Genomic DNA, 20,511 nt, shown 5'->3' with positions numbered 1-20,511 from the left:
CTCAAGGTTGATTCATCCTTTCGAGATTGGTAAAATGAGGACCCAGATTGTAGGGGGGCAATATGCTGATTCTCTAAACTGCTTAGAGAGGGCTGCAAAGCACCGTGAAGCGGTATATAAGGCTAAGTGCTATTGCTATACGAAGTAGTCCAACGCTCTCTCCGTTTCCATACAAAGCAAATCTCGAAGGGCCCAAAGCCTTTGGATGCCATAGAAGAATTTCCATTTATTACATTTCAGTAATAGCATTTTTTTCTGAAGCATACCAGAATCGGTTAGGAACCTGGGAGGGGGAAATGGAGGCAGGGGGACTCAGCCAAGGGGGAGGGTCACACACAGCTAAATCACTCCCCACCCCCAACAAATGACACAATGATTCAAAGATACTGATATGGGAGGGGGGAGAAATCAACCCCAGCATGATGGGGGGGGGCTGAGGAAGGCATAGGAAACACATTCCAAGAATTTATTTGGAGGGGGGGGGGGAGAAAAGAAAGGCCAACAGATTGTCCTGGGTGCTAACGAGTGCCCCTCCCCAGCATCAAAGAATTATTTAGAAAAGCAGCAACACATACACATACGCACACACTCACAAACACACACAGCCATGACTCCCCTCCCCTCCCAAGCTGCTGCTGCTGCTGCTGCTGCTGTAGAAGGGGTAAAAAGTGACCACCCAACATCTCCTGTCCCTCCCTCTGCTCCCCCCGCCAGTCCAAAGAAGATCCAAGGCTCTTTCGGAGTTGCGCTGGTTGAAGCACAGGCCTCTTCTCTGGCTGTGCATCTGAGAAACGGCACTTTCCTGGTGGGCCACACAGGACTCCAACCCCCAAAGATACGGAAGGAGGCTGCCACGGAGGCCGTGCCTGGAAGGTCACTGGGCCAGAGGCAGGAGGAGCTGCTCAACTCTGCTGGCACCAAGCCCCACGGTAGATTTCTTCGTCTCCTCGGTTGAGTTGGCCGTGGCCCGCAAGACCAGGACGGAGAATTTTAGTCCTGCTGTTCCAAAATCCAGCAGGGGCTTCCGTCCTTCAGGCCTTCCAAGACACGGGCCAAGAAAGTCTAGTCGTGGTCCAGGGTGGGGAGTTTTACCTTTAAAGCCTTTCTAGCATCTCAGAACGCCTGGATTCCCCTTCACAGTAGGTTGCGTTGAGTGTTTCAAGGTCCTCCCCACCGTTGACCCACTCAATGCGTTGGCAAGATACTGCATTTCTTGCAAAAGGATATTCCTTCGGGGTCCATATCCTTTGCAGAAAGTGAGTGCACGAGGGGTCGAGGGGCCAAGGATCATGACCGAGCTCTGGTCTCTGGCATTAAAGTTAGTGGCATCTCCCTTGACCCTAAGAACAGAGGGAGATGTATTCTAAGGTGTCAATTGTTCCTGTTACGCCCCCCCCCCACACACCACCTCCTACTTCCTCGGGGGGGGGGGGGACCCAAACCCAGAAAAAGTGGTCCCAGCTAAGGGGCTGTGGGGAAACAAGGGAGGTTGAAGAAGATGCAACAAACATTCAGAAGGGAAGGGAAGGGAGTATCTTAAAAAAAATAGTTTTAAAGGTTATGTCTTCCTTTCCCCAAATAATTTCATCTGGAGCATCATAGAGGTAGGAAGTTAGCAATTTCCCTTTCTTCTAGCCTTCCACAACGGAGAAGACAGAGATTGATGAACAAAAAAAAAAGGAATATCAATATTCCAAATCTGGCATTACCTCCCAGATAGGTACTCCCCCCCCCCGCCCCCAAAAAAGTGGGAGAGGATCCAAACATCATTTTTAAGGAAGCCCCCTTCCCCCAGTTCTGCTTTTGTGACTAGATTCCTCCCCATTGAATTAGCCACTGGATGTGGCCACTGCGGCTCCCTCGACTTTGGTAGTAGAAACAAATCCTCCCAGGTCCTTGCAAAGCAGGCCTGGGGAGAAAGGGGAAACCAATTTGCAGAAAGTCTCTCCTGACCTCCCAACATGGGGGGTGGAGGGCCTGCAAGGGCTTGGGTCCCTCCCTTCCACCTCCCTCCCACCCCAATCCAGTTGCCCCTGCTTGGTGGCTGCCGTCAGAGGGGCCCCACTGCCAATGGGGAACACAGGGCAAAAGGGGATGTTTGGGTGGTCAACACCGGGCCAAAGGTCCCCCTGTTATAGCAAAAAGGGGTTGGTGCTCCCCAGGGTGGAGGCCGAAGTGCTGCTGGGAACAACGCCAGCAGGGGGCAGGCTCTGAGGGGGCAGCCCCATGGCAGGCAGCCCCAGAGGTGGAACAGCCCCCAAGGGCTGCATCGCCACCATGGGGGAAACAGAGGTTAAGGGCATCCCAGGAGCCATGGGGGATACGGAGACCATTGGAGCTGTGGCAGGAAACGCTGGTGGCGCTGGCTGGGACAACGGAAGTACTGGACTGACACGCAGCTGATTGAGTGACAGCGGGGTGGCTGCCGCTGCCTGGAATGGATTGGTGGCCGAGGCAGATGGGGCGGGAGCTGAACCTGCAGCAGGCAAGAAGACAGAAAAGAAAGGATCATTACAGAGAAGCCCAGAGGGCCTCCTTCTGGCCTAAAAACCCCAGAGGCCTAGCTATTAGGGGATGTTGCTTAAACCTGGCAGACGTTCACACGTCTTTAAGTTGCCAAGGCTGAGGAACCCTGCTCTAATGCACCCTCTAGAAATGCATTTCTCAACCCTGGCATCTGGAATACATGTGTGGACTTCAACTCCCAGAATTCCCGAGCCAGCGTGCTGCCTGGGGTATTCTGGAAGTTGAAGTCCACACATTGTTGCCAGGTTTGAGAAACATGCTCTAGAAAGCTCCACCTGTCAGTCTGGCCCTGCTCAGTGCCAGCACTCTGTTCTAGGAATAAAACCTCCCTTTGAGGTAGGCTGAGTTGAGAGACCGTGACTGACACAGTTATGCTAAGTGAAGTGGGAACTTGAATCTTGATCTCCACAGTCAAAACCTGAACCACTACTCTTGAAATATTTTTGGCAATCACACCCCATAATTCTCCCGCCCCAGTTGAGCCCAATGGAGGTTTGCTAATTAACATTTTGTCGGGCAATCAAATAGGGATACAGCTGTTTCAAAAAAGAATTTAAATTTTATTCATCTGTATCCCGCCTTTACTATTTTTACAAATAACTCAAGGTGGCGAACATAACTAACACAACTTCCTCCGATTTTCCCTACAACAACATCCCTGTGAGGTGGGATAGAGTTGAGGGACCATGACTGGCCCAAAGTCACACAGCCGTCTTTCATGCCAAAGGCGGGACTTTAATTCAAAGGCTCCTAGTGATTGGCTCAAAGTCACACAGCCGTCTTTCATGCCTAAGGCGGGACTTTAATTCAAAGGCTCCTAGTGATTGGCCCAAAGTCACACAGCCGGCTTTCATGCCTAAGGCGGTACTTTAATTCAAAGGCTCCTAGTGATTGGCCCAAAGTCACACAGCCGGCTTTCATGCCTAAGGCGGGACTTTAATTCAAAGGCTCCTAGTGATTGGCCCAAAATCACACAGCCAGTTTTCATGCCTAAGGCGGGACTTTAATTCAAAGGCTCCTAGTGATTGGCCCAGTTACCCAACTGTCTTTCATGATTAAGGTGAGAATTGAACTCACAGTCTCTTGCTTTCTAGCCTGGTGCCTTAACCACTAGACAAGTGTTGGCGAACCTTTTTGGCACTGAATGCCAAAATGGGAGTGTGTGTGTGTGTGCGCATGCACATAGCATACCAGAAACCATAAGAACAAGCCACCCGGTGCGCATATTGGGAAGATGATCTTCAGATTTTTGGGCGTATGCTTGCACACCTTCCACCTGGTCTTCTGGTGCTCATGCATGCACAAAGACCAGCTGGCCGGTGCAGATGTGCATACCGGAAACCCCAAGGTTATCTTTCCAGTATGTGCATGCGCACCAGGCGGCTGCTCTTCAGGTTTCTAGTGCTCCCACATGCGTGAAGACCAGCTGGCCAGTGCACCGGAACCTGGAAGAGCAGCAAGCAATGGCTCCCATGCCCGGATTGATGGCTCTGCGTGCCACTTCTGGCACATGTGTCATAGGGTTCACCATCACGGCACTAGACCAAACATGCTAGTCCGATTTCAGTGCTGCTTATAGTCCTCAACTTACGACAGTTTCTTTAGTGACTGTGCAGAGTTACGATGGCACTGAAAAAAAGTGGCTTATCACCATTTTTCACACTTACGACCGTTGTAGCATCCCCATGGTCACATGGACTTACATTCAGATGCTTGGCAACTTGCTCATATTTATGACGGTTGCAGAGTCCCAGGATCATGTGATCCCGTTTTGCGAACTTCGGACAAGCAAAGTCAACGGGGGAGCCAAATTCACTTAACAAACCATGTTACTAATTTAACAACCGCAGAGATTCACTTGACAAAAGAAGTTGTCAAGTGGGACAAAACTCATTGAACAAATTTCTCACTTAGCAGCCTAAGTTCTGGGCTCAATTGTGGTCGTAAGTCGAGGACTACCTGTAATTAATCCAGACAAGGATGATTCCTTTTCATTTCTATCCCAGTGAAACCAGGGCAATGGAACCGATTTCCTACACTTCAAACCAAGTTTGATTCTCTCCTTCAGCACAGCAAAGAGTAGGAACCCCTTTATTTGCTCTAACCCGCCCTAACACCCCAAAGCCTACAAACCCTTACCAGGGGGGAGGAAAGGGTTCGAAGCCTTGGTGCTGCTGGATGGAGCAGCAGGTTTGCTGACCAGAGAGTCCAGATCAACGAGGGCTGCATTGGGACCCAGGAACGACTCGGGGGTTTTACGCATCGGCTTGCAGGTCTCTGGCAGTGAGCCAGCCATGGCAGCCATATCAAAAGCATTGGGGCTGTCCTTGCCGCTGCCAGCCTGGGAAACAGGGACCTCCCCTGCTAAGAGGGACAGTTCACCTGTGGAACGAGAAATGAGAGAGAGAGAGAGAGAGAGAGAGAGAGAGAGGAGGGCTGGGAGGGAGGAGTAAAAATCCAGAAGCACAGAGAACATGGACGGAAAACGCAGACTCCATTTTAGACAGGGCAGCTCGTTGGGCACGTAAGGAATTGTGCTTGGTTTATGGCTGTCCACAATCATTTTGCCCCCATTCCCAAAACCACAAACAAACCCCCTGCTTCCATAGATTTTAGAGTTTTCTTTTTTTTGTTAAAGTATTACATTATTTCCCCATCTCTTTCGAACTACATGCAGGGGCATGTACTTTGGAAAACCAATGTCCGAACAAGATTAGAGGATACAGGGAGGGAGAGAATCAAAGGGAGGAGCATGCAAATTCTCTCTCATGCCAGGGGAGCTAGAGGTCATCTAGTTCCCAAACCATTGGCCTGGATAGGTTAGAGGGAAGGGAGGTTAGAGCGGTGTTTCTCAAGCAGGGCAAACCTGAAGATGCGTGGACTTCAATTCGCAGAATTCCCCAGCCAGCTGGCTGGGTGTTGGGAATTCTGGGAGCTGAAGTCCACGCATCTTCAAGCTGCCATGGCTGAAAAAACACACTGGGGTGGAGCATTAGGAACCATGCCTGGGAAAGGGAAGGGAGGTGGGTGGCGGGGAAAGCAAGGCTGACCTGTGCTGCTTCCAGATTTGGCCAGTGCTGGGCGCAGGCTGTCAAAATCAGAGAATTCATCCCTGTCCCCGTCATCAAACTGCTCAAAGCCTCTGGCAGCTGGGAGAGGAACAGGGCACAAGAGGAAGGATGGGGCAGAAGGATTAGCTGGGAGCAGGAAGAGGCCCTCAATTAGGAGTCCTTCCCCTTCAGCGGACCCAGTGAGAGACACCGGCCCCTCCCCCCTCCCCTTCTCCCGGCATCCGGTCTCCAAACCCCGACCGCTTACCCTTACCTGCCATGCCGTTGGTGCTAGGCTTAGAAGGGGAGGCCCTCCAGGGATCTGAAAAAGTGGACGCTGGAGCCCAAGGATCAGGAGCAGGCTGTCCTTGGGATGTGGGAGCCGTGCTGGAGGACCATGGGTCTGTGGGTGTTGCTGTGGTAGGCCCCACGGAAGCCCCACCTGGGAAGAAAACGAAACCATGCCAGAGATGGAATTTCGGGAACGGCCTGTCCAGCGGTGAAGCCGTGTTTAGATCCGAGTGGACAAGGAAAACACAGCAGGGTTTTGAAGGGTGAGGTGGCCGAAATAATGCTCGATCACTGGAAGCTTTTAAGAAGAGACGGAACGGAAATCTGTCTGGAATGTGTAAGGTCTCCTGCTCGGGCAGACAGAGATTTGAACTAGAAGACCTTTGAGGTCTTTTGTAACTCTGTTTTTCTGTGTGACAATCAGGGAGAATGTTCTTTCCACTGGTGAAGGACCTCCAAAATGCAGAGATGTTTAACTCAAGCAAAGGATATGGCCTTAGATAGATTGGTGCATCTTATCTCAGCCTCCTGACTAGAAGTGGCTCACAGAAAAGAAAAAGCAGTAATTGAAAACAAGCCAGCATGGCTTCCAAAAGGCGAGTGATCCCTTGAACCTTTTGGAGTTTTGGGAAGGTGGGAACAAGCATGTGGACAAGATACCTAGTGTACTTGGATTTTCTTGCAGGGTCTTGAGCATGTCTTCCAACATGGCAACTTGGAAGACTTGGGGACTTCAATTCACAGAATTCTGAGAATTGAAGTCCACAAGTCTTCCAAGTTGACAGATTTGGAGATCCCACAATCTTGAGAAAAATCAGCTGCCATAGGTGGTATTCAGCCGGTTCGGACCAGTTCACCTGAACCAGTAGTAGAAATCGTGGATGGCCTTGCCGTTCTATTTAAGCATGTTTTCACACACATGCATGAAAGTTGTGCATGCTCACATTTGCGAACCGGTAGGTAAAGTAAGCGAATGCCATCCCTTGTTAAGGCTGTAGATACACTCAGGGACTGGGAACTGGTAAAAAAATGAAATAAGTGGTAAGAACAAATGAACAATTCTCCATTGTGCAAAAATGTGCAAAGCATCCGCCCTCCAGCAACAGGTGCTGGGACTAAAACTTCTTATTTGATATTCCAATGATCTGGAACGAGGTCTAAGCATTGAAGTGGCGCTGGGTGCTGATGACAGCAAACCGTTCGGAGCTTGGTGTTAAATCAAGAGTTTTCAAAGCATTCCCATTTTGGAGACAAATGGGTTTTCAAACAGCAAATGCAGTTAAATGTAATTAAAATTAGAGGGATGTGGTTTGGCACAAAATGTATTTGTTAAAGAGGCCTGAACAGGCAATGACTGGCCAGGAAAAGGATCTTTTTTTTGGGGGGGGGGTGTCACAGTGGACAACTTAATTAAAAAAAAATTAATCCAGCATGAGCTTGCTCTAAAAAAAGGAGAAATTTCATTTGTGGAATTATGAAAAAGTAGAAATTTAATATAGTTTTGGTCGCCACGATGTAAAAAAGATGTGGAGACTCTAGAAAGAGTGCAGAGAAGAGCAACAAAGATAATTAGGGGACTGGAGACTAAAACATATGAAGAACGGTTGCAGGAACTGGGTATGTTTAGCTTAAGAGAAAGAAGGACTAGGGGAGACATGATAGCATTGTTCCAATATCTCAGGGGTTTCCACAAAGAAGAGGGAGTCAAACTATTCTCCAAAGCACCTGAGGGTAGAACAAGAAGCAATGGGTGGAAACTAATCAAGGAGAGAAGCAACTTAGAACTGAGGAGAAACTTCCTGACAGTTAGAACAATTAATCAATGGAACAGCTTGCCTCCAGAAGTTGTGAAAGCCCCAACACTGGAAGTCTTTAAGAAGATGTTGGATAGCCATCTGTCTGAAACGGTATTATAGGGTTTCCTGCCTAGGCAGGGGGTTGGACTAGAAGACCTCCAACTCTGCTATTGTATTATTATCACCTGATAGGGGAAAATAATACAATGATCCTTGAACATACAGGTAGTTCTCCCAACCGTAACTGAACCTGGAATTATGGTCGTAAGTTGTTGTGGTTGTAGAGGTATCACCTGACTGGACCTCCTTTTTTGAAATTTTCTGTGGCAGACATTAAGCAAAGATGGCAGTCACCAAGAGAATCCATTTTCTCCAATGGGCATTTTTTTTTGGGCCAGAAACCGGAAATAAATGCTGGAAATTATCAATAATATGCTGTAAAATGTGGTCAAATCACCATGGGATGCGGCAAACGGCCATAAGGATGACTCGGTTGCCAAGTGACCAAAATGTGATCACGTGACCATGGTGGTAGGTGGTATACCTCCATCATAACTTTTAAAAAATGTGTTTTGGGGTCATTAAGCAATCGGCTGTCAGTTGAGGGCTACTTGTAATGCCTTTTATAATGCTTATAGCTGTGGTTACTCACCTTAAAAAGGATATTTCGGGTGCAAAAAAAGGACAAACAGATTAATTATCTGCAGAGAGCCTTTCTGCAGGAAAGCTAAGAATAGAACAGGGCCTTTGGTTAAGTAGGGTCTGCTCTGCACATCGAAGGCCTCTCTCTTCCAATGGATAAAGAGGCTGTGTGTGGCAATTGGCCTTTAGGACAAACTCCAAAGAAACGCTTCATTAAAAACGAGAGACACCATGGCTGTAGAGCCAGGAAGAGTTCTGAGGATGACAATGTCCTTCATCCTAGGACTGAAGGCAGCATAAAAGAAGGAAAAGAACCTAACCTGGTGCTGATCTGGCCTGGTTGAAATGTTTTTTCCCCCACACCCTTCATGACTGGAAAGGGACAGGCAGCCTTTCCCAATCTGCAAAGGATCAATTCACAAGAAGGTAATCAGTGGGAAGCTGCATGCTGGGAAGGGGCAAAGGAAGCTGGAGATGGCGACAGCACCAAAATATGGATGGTTTCCTAATACCTCCATTTTCTTTTCATCACAACGCTGTACACTCTGCCCCAGAGGTGGGCAAGTGTGGCAACTTTGCGGCCTGTGGGCTTCAACTCCCAGAATTCCTGAGCCAGCCAGGAATTCTGGGAGTTGAAGTCCCCAAGTTGTAAAGTTGCCATAGTTACAAATCTGTAGAGATTCTCAGTCACTCAAGTTATGGTTGTCCCAAAAGTGCATTTTCAGGAGGCAACTGGACTTTCTTGGGTTTTTCTTTTCTTTTGAAGATATTTTGCTTCTCATCCCAGAAGCTTCTTCAGCTCTGACAGGATAGTAGGGAATGGAAGGATTTATATTCCTTGAAGACAGCTGGTCATTTGCATCCTTTTAGTGGGGGTCCTTGAAGCACTTGGATGATTATTTGTGTCCTCAGGCTCACCTTCACTTCCCGTCTTGATTCTGTAATGCTCTCTACATGGGGCTCCCCTTGAGATGCACCCGAAGGCTCCAGCTGGTTCAGAATGCAGCCGCGCGGGCTATTATGGGGAGTACTAGGTACTCCCATGTAACACCGTTCCTGCGCGAGCTGCACTGGCTGCCTGTGGCTTTTCAGGTGCGTTTCAAGGTGCTGATTGTCATCTTTAAAGCGCTCCATGGTTCGGGACCTAGTTACCTGCGGGATCGCATTCTACCCCACACATCCCTGCGACCAATCCGCTCTCACAGAGAGGGACTCCTCCGGGTACCTTCCGCTAAGCAGTGCGGGCGGGCGGTGCCTAGGAGTAGGGCCTTCTCTGTGATGGGCCCAATCCTCTGGAACGACCTCCCCCCCAATATTAGAACCACCTTGGACCTCCGCTCCTTCCGTAAGAAACTTAAGACCCACCTGTTTCGACTAGCCGGCCTGGCCTAATTGTAATTACAAGTAACACTCACTACTGACCTTCCTGGATGGCTTTTTAAATTTTAAATTTTGGGGTTTTAAATTGGTTTTAGAATTGTTTTAATTATTTAATCAGTTTGGATGATATATATAGGCTGTATGGTTGTGTTGTTCTGTCTGGTGTTTTATGTCATGTTTTTGTTGTTTTATATATGAACGGTCTGTACACCGCCCCGAGTTCCTGCGGGGAGAAGGGGCGGTCTATAAATTTAATAAATCTAAACCTAACCTAACCTGAGTAGTACAGATGGTTCCTGCGGTGTGCAATTTTTCCTCTGGAAATCCATTCCTACTCCCACACCATTCAAAGGGTGTTCATCCCAAATTTTATAGCTAAAAAACTTCTAGAACCAGGAGCCTTCCCCAGTATCCTGTCAACAAAACTGAAGATGAGAAGCGAAATGCCTTCAAAAGGAAAACAAAAACAAAAACAAGAAAGTTTAGTTGCCTCATGAAAAAGCACCTTCGGGACGATTGACAGAGTTGCCTACCCCTGCTCCACACTCTGTTCTCTACACTCCGCTGAGCAGCTCGTAGCGTAGGAGACCGCTGTCGTAAACAGCCTCCTCCACAGGCCTTATGAAATACAAACGGGGCCCCATGTTGCCCACCTCCCCCTTAAAAGACCTTTTCAGAAGAAGAACCACACCCAAGTGCATCATCATTAAAAAGTAATGGTGATGAAGAATGTTTTAAACATCTGATCTTGCCCAGATTTGGATCTTACCTTCAGCCTTCCAGGGGTCAGCGCTGGCAACTGGCGGGGCTCCCCAGGGGTCTGAGGGGGCTACAGGAGGTACTGCGGAAGCTCCCCAGGGGTCTCCTGTAGGGACTGCTCCGGCAGCAGGGGGTCCCCATGGGTCCGTACGAGCTGTGGGTACAACCGCGGCAGCGCCGCCCCAAGGGTCAGCAGGAGGAGGCTGAGTGGCCCACGGGTCAGTAGGTGGTGGAGCAGTGAAGACATCAGCAAGGTCCATCAGGGATGACTGGGTGATGGAGAAGGCAACAAAGATTGTAGTGAGAAAGAGAAAAAATATAGCGCTGTTCCATTTAGCATCCAGTGGTTTCTCCCTTTCCCTGGTCTAGAGCAGGGATCTCCAACCTTGGCAACTTAAAGACTGGTGGACTTCAACTCCCAGAGTTCCTCAGCCACCTGGCTGAGGAATTCTGGGAGTTGAAGTCCACCAGTCTTAAAGTTGCCAAGGTTGGAGACCCCTGCTCTAGAGCAGCCTGATGGAATGCAGAGATAGAAATGTGGACTAGGACTAGTGGGCCAAGGCACAGATTCACACTCACCCCTAAATGTAGACCTATATATAGATCCGATACTTGCTGATGCTCTGTTTAAATTGTTAATGATTTTATCCGCTGTGTTTCTATGATTGTTGATTTTAATGTTTTTTTAATGCTCTAATGTTTTTATGCTGTGATTGCCCAGAGCACGAGATGAGTGGCAAATAAATTTCATAAACAAACTAACTAACTTATATTTGTGTTTGTAGATACTGTGTTTTATTAGTGTAGTATATCAGCGATTGCACGGCCTCTGTAGATGCTACATGCCAAAAAAATAAATAAAATCCTTGTTCTAACTTAGAAGTGGGCAGAATTGGTATATTTGCTTGAATATTTATTATGAACCAGAGTCAATTGCAACAGCTAGGCATCTTGCTCTCAGTAACTGAATTCAAAGGCTTCGTTACACGAAGGTCCATTTCTGGTTTTCTTTTTCTTTTAAGTCCTTTCAACTCTGACATTATTACACAAAGGGGAGACAGAGCACCCAAGATGATCGCCTGCAAACCACCCAGAAATCAAGGGAGAGATTTTGATTTCTATTCACTTTTGGTTTAATTTACAACATAATATTTGTGCAAAGGTAAAAAAAACCACAGCTTCCACTTATAAAGTTCTTTGGAAGAAGATACAAAATGGTATTAATCGACTTGAGTGCTCTCTGGGGAAGAAAGGTGGGATACGAATTGTGTCCATAAAATAATAACTATTTCACAAGATGGCTAAGAGGTGTTTTTGCTAGAGTAAATCATGGGCCAGGGAGGAAATGACCGGGCTGACACCGAGGGCAGAGTCAAGCGCATTATCATTCTGGAGTTGTTGTTCCACTAATCTAAGTCCAGACCCCTTTGAATTCCATTCCTTGAAATCTTGCACACAAGCAAACCCACACCCATAATGCAATATGCCCTGCCTCCCTGTGTATGCATGTACAACTCCCCCCTTGCTCCCCTTGCCCTCCACGCATGATCCCCCCTGCACCCTCCCCCCATGCCCTGTTTTGGGCCTAGCAGGCTTCCTTGAAGCCACCTGGGACCAAAAATGGGCCACGGGGGGTGGGTGAGTGTGCCATACACCTCTCCTGTGCTCCCCCCACTCCATGCATGCGCCCCCCGCCCCTCTGTGCATGTATGTGTGTCTCCCGTATGCGCATCAGAGATCTGAAAATCAGCTGGCTGGCGGGGGGCATGTGCGCCTGCACAGTGGGGCCGAGCTGGCAACAGCTCATGTGCCCGCTGAGAGGGCTCCGCATGCCAACTGTGGCACATGTGCCATAGGTTCGCCATCACGTCTACATGTATGTATTAGAATGTAGGTATTAGAATGAAAGATAAATTTGATACTCTATAATACGATAGTCAGAAATAACTGTACAGCACTAGTACTGTTTAAAATAGTATGTATGTTAGTTTGTTTCTATCTTTGTTTCATGGCAAGTGGAATACCAGGACAATTGCACTATATTCATTACTTTCATATTTCCTCCCACCCACCTCACCACTTTCCACCCCTAACCAGCCTGTTCTGACTGAGACTCTGTCCCGACAAATCCCCTTTTATTAATTTACCTGTAAATTCTGCTCATTCACCTCCAGCAAAGTCTTTCAAAGGAGGATTTAAAGATCAAGGGGTCAACGTGCGGGAGAAGGCCAAGCAGCTGGTGGCCCTCCTTAAAGACGATGAGCGTCTCAAAGAAGAGCGGGCCCACGCCCTTAAAACTAAGGAGAAGCTGGCCCAGACTGCAACTGGTAAGTGCTCTGGGCCTCCATCTAGTTGACATTGTCCTCTGTGTTATCCAAATCTACACCTCTCATCTCCAGGTGATTCTTCTTTGGTATAATAAGATTCTTATAAGATTCTAGTCCCTGTGTGTTTTAGCCTATTCTGACTTAGGCTTCCCAAGAGCAGGAAGCAAACTCCTTGACAAAAACCCCTTTTATTAATTTAACTGTGAATTCCTCTCATTCACATCCAGCAAAGTCTTTCAAGGGAGGATTTACAGTCACAGACCTTCTCTGGCTTGGAGAGCTGCCAGGCCGATCTCTGCAAATCTTGGCAAGGAGTCTCGGAGAGTCACAAACCAATTAAGCAAACTAATTGTCTCCTGCAAACTCCACTCCCCTTTCGCTCCTCTTTTATTTCCTCTGGGAGGGGCCGTTCATTGTCTGGTCTAACTCCCAAGTCGACCCCTGATCTTTAATTGTTCTCTTTGTCTGGCCACTCTGCACATGCACACACTGGGAACAGGCTCCAGCTGTTCGTCTGCCTCACTGATGTCTGACTCTGAAGGCAGCTGATAACTGACATACGGCTCTGGCCCCTCTCTGCCTCCGACACAGAGCTCTCATCAGAGCCTTCCCCAGACTTCAGGACTGGCCCATGTCTTTCTCCAACCTCCTCACTGTCCGAATCTGCTCCCAGCTCTGTTGGCCCCTGGCAGGCCACAACACAGCCTATCTCTTCCAGCTCACCTCCTCCTTGGCAGGCACCGTCTCCTTCTTGCTCTCTTCAATGGCCATCTGGAGGCGAAGGTCATCTCCGCGCCGGATCCGCTCTTCCTGTAAGAGGGTTGTGAAAAGGACAGAGGCGTTAGCGGAGGCAGTAGAAAGTGACAGGTGGATACTCACCTTTGGCAAGGAGAGAGCAAGAGCCAGAATATAGATGGAGCAGCAGCTTGGCCAGGGGTCAGATCAACTTTGAAGCATCTGCTACTGTTGTTTCTGTTTTGCATGAAAAGTTATCTTCAGAAAAAAAAAACATCCGAGAGAGAGAGAGAGAGAAAAGTGAGCGAGATGCTGTTCTAACCCTCAAAACAAACTATTTCCTGATAAATTGTGGGAATCCTGAATTTTGGCTGCTTTTGCCAATACTTCATAAAAGTGGAGTCCAAGTGGAAGCATCTTCTGTTCAGTGCAACTCCTTCAGGCCCCAAACTAAGTATATGACCTCCAGGTGCCCAGCAATCTCAGTGTTAACTTGTCATTCCAGGATTTCTACTGGCTGAAACTGGATGAATTTCTAGCATTTTATCTTTTCATCTACCGGCTGAATCCAGTAAAATCCAGAGATAACACACTAAAGGTCTTCTTTTTCTTGCTTTTCCACCTCATCTTCAGCTAAGGTGAGAAAAGACATCAGAAAAAGACATCAAGAATTCCAACTCTTTTGTTCCAAATGGCCTTCTTTTTCAATTGAGTATCTGATCCCTTTTCCCCCATCAACAACTCATAGGTACATTTTCTTCCAGGATATTGTGTTCAAGCTTCTGGAGACATTCATCAAATGCCTTTGTAGCCCTTAGTTCAAGTCTTAGCTTGGTCAAGCTTAGGAGACCTGGATTGACCTGTTTTATTACCAAGCCTCTTACTGGGAGAAACTTGGAAACTGGCCAACTGAAGAATGGACAATTCACCAGGCAATGGACAATAAATGAGGCCTAAAGCTGAAAGGGAGACTGTTGCCATCACTCTAGGATGGGGACTCAGAGGGACAGAGAATGTCATGTTAGTTAGAAAAGTGTGAGAGATCAAGACTAGCTCAGAGAAAGTAGTTTAGTTGATTATTTCAGGAAGAACTGAGTGGGGTGGCATGATAGCAGTCTAACCTTGTCGTGCTCCTCTTTGCTCAAGCTAAGGGCTAGCTGGAGCTGTAGATCTTCGTCGACCACTGCAGGGGGCTGGGAGGGAAGAAACACAACATAAGAGGCATGGAATGGAGTTTGAGAGGAAGGAGGAGAAGACAGACAGATGGAGGGTATCTCCAATTCTCAAAGCTGTTTCCACACTGGGTTGCAAAAGCCCAATCCAATCAACTAGCCCATCACCTCCCAGATTTTGAACTGCCCAATATATTCAGTTTCTGAAAAAATATTTGTACCTCAAGATTGAATTGTGGGGTGCTTGGTGCTTTCTGAGCTTGGCTGTTTTCTTGCAAATATTTCATTACCCAATTAGATGATATTACCAATACAAAACCCCTTCTAGCCTCGATGATGTAACCTAGTTGGGTAATGAAATGTCTGCAAGATAACAACCAAGCTCAGAGAGCACCAAGGACCCACATAGAGTATTCCATTTCCCTGAAAATTAGCCGAATCAGTGCTAGGTATACTTGCAAAACATAACTTATCTTCCTGGCTACAGTTAAACAGTTCTCACAAGAAGTTCAAAAGTACTCCAAGCCCTAAGTAGTATTTTAGTAAGCAAAAATAGATTGTATTGGAACTGTATCATGATATATATTTGAGAAATATGTCCAAGAATCAGTAAAATACCATCAATTTCCAACTCTTTAGGTAGGATCACCCTTCCCAATCTGGTGTCTTCACATGTGATGGACGTCCATTTCCATAAATGATGGGAACTGAAGTCCAAACCTTCTAAAGAGCCACCAGATAGAGAAGGCTGATGTTCAAATAAACAAAATAGGGTACGAAGAAACCAGGCCCATGTTCTGCTATGAGGCTCATCTGTCAGCTCTCCCTCTGCTCTTCCAACACAGTGGAACAAGGATCATAGCCTGATGGTATTTAGGAAAGTGGAGGCCTTCTCTGTGGGAGAGGACAGATATATGTATTTATGCGAATGTCCATGTCTGTCAAGCATCAGCCTGGCAGCTACAGGGAATCAGAAACTAAATGTAGGCAAGTCAGAAGAGAAAAGGCTGAGGGAAGAATTTGGCTGTCTCAGCAGAAGATATACAATAATACAATACAATACAATAGTAGAGTTGGAAGGGACCTTGGAGGTCTTCTAGTCCAACCCCCTGCCTAGGCAGGAAACCCTATACCGTTTCAGACAAATAGCTATCCAACATCTTCTTAAAGACTTCCAGTGTTGGGGCATTCACAACTTCTGGAGGCAAGCTGTTCCACTGATTAATTGTTCTCACTGTCAGGAAATTTCTCCTCAGTTCTAAGTTGCTTCTCTCCTTGATTAGTTTCCACCCATTGCTTCTTGTTCTACCCTCAGGTGCTTTGGAGAATAGTTTGACTCCCTCTTCTTTGTGGCAACCTCTGAGATATTGGAATAATGCTATCATGTCTCCCCTAGTCCTTCTTTCTCTTAAGCTATAGAATATTCTGCTCCTTCTATCTCTCTCCTCTATAAAAGCCAGGCACTGGAGAAGGGAAATCTCCTTCCACAAACTCTAAGGAGAAATATTTCTTTCTATTCCAACTTTCCTGATCACAGCGTCCCAAGCCCTCCCAAAACAAGCAATCACTTTTTTTATACTTGAACATAACAGGGGCGGAAGACTGGTGGTGTCGAGAGGGGAAAATAGTCCATCCTTTGTCTAGACTTCAGTGTGCGTGCGGTCCTGTTACCTAAGCACCTTTCCTTAATTCAAACAGAATAAAAATGAAATCTAGCACAATGGCACAGTCCTTAATTAATCTCTCTGTGATAATTTATTTCCTTTCTGTTTACGAACAACAGGGTGGAGTAGGAGGAAATGCGGCATGGAGGGGTGGTCAAGGGAAGAAGGTGCCAAAAATAAACAAGGAGCTGAGAATAAAAGAGGACAAAGTGGGATGGGGATATTGGGGGAGGGGGAGTGAGCACAGGGAATCAAATCCCCATGGAAGGAGCCACAGAAACAGGAAGGAGCTGACAAGAAGTCTCAAAGGTGTGGTTTTTTTCCCCAAAAGGCAACTGGGAGGTTTTTTTCTTTTTTAGAAGGAGAGGAAGAGGAGGAGAGGGAGAAACAGAAGAAGAGGAGGAGGAGGAGAAAGAGAAGGAGAAGAAGAGAAGCAGGATGAGAAGAGAGGAAGAAGAAGAGAAGGAGGAGGAGAAGGAGAGGGAAAAGGAGAAGAAGGAGGAGGAGGAGGAGGAGGAGAAGTAGTAGTAGTAGTAATAGTAATATTAAGGGTGGTGGTGGTGGTAGTAGTAGTAGTTTCACTTCTCATCCTAGAAGCTTCATCAGTTCAGGCAAAAAAAACAGTTCAGTTGCCTTTTGGAGGAAAAATAAAGCACCTTTGAAACAACTATGACCTGGAAGATTGAGGATCTCCACAGATCCCAGGAAGGAGTTTAATGCATGGAGAGTCACGTTGGAAGTGTAGGAGTAGCCACTCAGCTCAGTGATGGAAACAGACAGTGGTTGGATGGCAGCAGACTTAAGGAGAGTTAATCATCACGACAGAGCCTGGGGCTTCGCTTCACCTACGCAGAGTGAGTGAGCACATCTTTTTTCCAAGAGTGGTCCATTCGTTGGAGGAGGCAGACTTCTTAGGAGAGGGAAGGGGTTTGAAAACTACAACAGAGGAAAGGTAGATAAAAGTGCATCATTAAATCAGGGGTGTCCAAGCTTGACGATTTTAAGACTTGTGGACTTCAACTCCCAGAATTCCCCAGTCAGCCACGGGAAGCGGCGTAACCGATGCGCAACATGGAGCTGTACAGTGCCTTCCTAGCCATGGCTACCTCCTTGAGTAGGAGCCACAAGTTCAGGGAGACCTCCAAACTGTTTACGGGACCAGCAGGGTAAACCCATCAGGAACAAGTGATAGAAAGTCCCCAGAACAAGGGGATCCTAATACCCAAAGTCACTTGGTCTCTCTAGGGTTGAGCCAAAGCCTCTTGCTCTCCATCAAGTCTCCCACAGCCTCCCGACATCAGTAAGACCTCCACAGCATTGTTCAGATGGCCCAGGATGGAGATATATAGCTGGTTATCATCTGTACACTTATGATATACCTCATCTCAAATAAAGGGATGATCTCGCCTAGATACTTCATGCAGATATTAAAGAGGAGAGAACTGAACCCCATGTAGCGGGAGCCATAGGCTGGGTGTCTCCTCCCCTATCCACATAAACTGGAACCAGCCTTGGAGGGAGAAGGAAAGACAGAACACTGCCCATCCCACTGCTCGAAGCTGGTCCAGAAGACTATCATGACTGATTTTACTTCCAGTGGCATTGTGAGATTTGTGGATAGTAATTTATCCCTTATCTTGACCAAAGGCATTACAAAATACTTATTTCAAAGCTCAGTTATGCTCAAAACAATCCCTATCAAGATTCTGCTCCTTTATCTGGCATTCTAAGGGCTCCAGCCAAGACATTTTTGAAAAGGGATCATGCTCTTAAAGAGGAGCAACAGCTGAAGGAACTGACAGTATCAACTCCCCTCCCTTCCACAACTCACTCTATCCCACAGGCATAATTGTTAAACCAGATCCCTTACTTTCCGCAGCCTCCGGTGTACTGCCATAACACGAGAGTTACAGTCCAACACATCTGGAAGACATCAGAGGAAGGAAAGCAGCCCTAATAAAGCAGCCTCTTTTAAAAAGATTTCTTCCTCAAATCTGATTCCCTTTGGACATTGCAATCTACCGCAACTGTCAGCCCAAGGCCACAAGATCAATGTTCCGAGATGATGGACTTTTAAACCAAAGCATCTGTCAGAACCCGGGATGGAAATGGCTCTCTAAAGCCTTATGATTTTTGGCTCTGTTTTATTAATTAGTGACACACACACACACACATCCTACTGCTGTTTTTATTTGGAAGCATGTATGCTAGAACCATTTTTTTTGTCTAGTTATCATTCAATCAGGCACTGGCCATTTACCCACAAGCCCTCTTTAAGCCCCTTCAGCAGCAGGCTATATGACAGCTTCAACTCAAATAATTTGATCTGCAATTTCAAATCAATTTTCCAAAGTAATCTGATTTGAAAACCCAATGCATAAAATTGATTTGATTATTCAAGCTGATTAAAATAGCCTTCAAAAAAATGAAACAAAATTAATTTACAAGTAACCTTTTAAAAACTTTTACAGCCAGGGACTTTCTCACTATTATCTTTTTAAGCTTTTTAAATTTTTGAATGATAAAAACAGGACAACAAATGCACAGCAGAATTGAAAGTAATTAATTAATAATTGCTGATAATACAGCAGCATAATACAGTGGAAACAAAGTTGAAGATCGGCAACTGTTTGAAATTACGGCAGCAATGAGTAAATGTTACTGCCCAGTCCCCAAAGTTACGGCCGTTCCAGTGACCCTGCTGTTGTTATGTGATCAAAATTCAGGGGCTTTGCAGATCACCAACAATGAATAAATGCAAGGGTGCTTTTCAGCTCCTCCCTACCTCTTCTCTTGCCTCCATCTCTGTCCTTTTGGCCACCCTGCCCTCCACCAACTCTGCCACTCTGGGCTCTGCTAACCCTTGGCTCCATTTTGCCTCCCACCCTGCATTCCCCACACCCTGCCAGCTCTACTGCTGCTCCCAGCTGGCCTTCCCCATCTTCTTCTGTCTACTGTTGACAAGGCGCATCTGGCCTGGCCTTTCATGATGTAGCCGCTGGCCACACTAGGCTTTCTTCCCAAGGCCACATGCAGCCTTGTCCAAATCACAGCTGGCTTTCTCCCCAGATGGTGGACTGCAGGGTGGCCCAAAACAGCAGAGACAGAGGGGAGACAGGCATATGTGAGGGAACCTATCAGAGAGAGGCTCAGTTAGGACCTATAGGAGAAGGCAGAGGAGGCCGTCCCTTCGGTTACTGAGGCTTGGGGCTGGGAGGAACAAAGGCAGGAATGTCTTGGACTGGGGTGGATCCTTGCCTAACAACCATAGGGATTCTATTAACCATGGGAACTGCTGGGATTTTCATTGCTGAACAATGAGGTCACATGCTGTTGTACTTTATGACTGTTCACTTAATGACAGAAATTTAGATCCCAATTACTGTTGTAACAAAAAGAATACCTTTTTTTGGGCACTGAACCACCATCAAAAGGAGGTGAGTCATTGAGTAACTAGGGTTTAACCATTCACAAAACTTTTCTCTCATCGAAGATGGGGGGGATACAGAGAAACGTTTTTTGGGGGGGAAGGGGGAGCTTTGAAAATGATATCAGGTGCCCTAAGCACAGTGTTCCCCAACCTTTCTGGCTTTGCAGGCCAACGGGTGGGTAGGTGGGAGACAGGAAGTGGTTCCGTGAGTGGCAGTCACTCACTCTTGGGCGCACAGCTCCCATTTGCGCAGGCGAAGCCCCATTTCGGTCAGCGGCAGGCCCATGCGCAAACGGAGCTGTACACGTGCGCTCACCTGCTGTTTGCGTGGCCCGGTTCCGAACAAACCACAGCCCAGTACCAGGTCGTAGAGCGGGGGTTGGGAACTCCTACCTAAACAAAGAGGTTAGTGAAGGCAATCCTTCGGGTACAGACCTTAAGAGGCGATGAAGTCTCTACTCAGAGCCTGAGAGGAATCATTGGTGCTATCTTAGCTTGGCCAGCCACCCCTACACAAGGGGAGCTCTCTTGGAGCTTCCGATGTTACTCAGGTGGACGTACGAAATTACAAATGGAAGTGGGGGTCAGGCTATGCTATGGGATTAAATCTAATGCAAAATGTGGAGAATAAATAAGGGAACAAAATTCAAAAGCCTGCAGACTCTATTTCTGATTCTCCTCATGGCTTATAGTCGTGTTCCTCAACCTCAGCAAGTTTAAGTGTGTGGTCTTCAACTCC

The 20,511-nt window shown here is 47.1% G+C and overlaps 1 protein-coding gene across 8 annotated transcripts in view; it reads right to left on the bottom strand.

Moving 5' to 3' along the window:
- Positions 1-200: 200 nt before the first annotated feature.
- Positions 201-20,511, bottom strand: part of EPN1 (epsin 1) — a 45,379-nt gene continuing 25,068 nt past the window's right edge. For 6 of the 8 annotated variants that reach the window (XM_081970933.1, XM_081970938.1, XM_081970935.1 and 3 more), the window contains exons 5-12: positions 17,192-17,278; positions 14,628-14,699; positions 13,495-13,581; positions 10,455-10,713; positions 5,851-6,018; positions 5,577-5,675; positions 4,666-4,908; positions 201-2,476 (exon numbers count right to left, since the gene is read on the bottom strand). In XM_081970933.1, coding sequence (XP_081827059.1) covers positions 2,133-2,476; positions 4,666-4,908; positions 5,577-5,675; positions 5,851-6,018; positions 10,455-10,713; positions 13,495-13,581; positions 14,628-14,699; positions 17,192-17,278 — 1,359 coding nt within the window. In that variant the 3' untranslated portion in view covers positions 201-2,132. The remainder of the gene's footprint in view (positions 2,477-4,665; positions 4,909-5,576; positions 5,676-5,850; positions 6,019-10,454; positions 10,714-13,494; positions 13,582-14,627; positions 14,700-17,191; positions 17,279-20,511) is intronic. The other 2 variants (XM_081970939.1, XM_081970940.1) reach the window with 1 other exon arrangement.

The sequence above is a fragment of the Natrix helvetica genome (assembly GCF_964273705.1).
Source record: "Natrix helvetica genome assembly, chromosome: Z".
NCBI lineage: Eukaryota > Metazoa > Chordata > Lepidosauria > Squamata > Natricidae > Natrix > Natrix helvetica.
The sequence above is the reverse complement of the archived record's forward strand: the minus strand, read 5'-3'. Positions and strand labels throughout refer to the sequence as shown.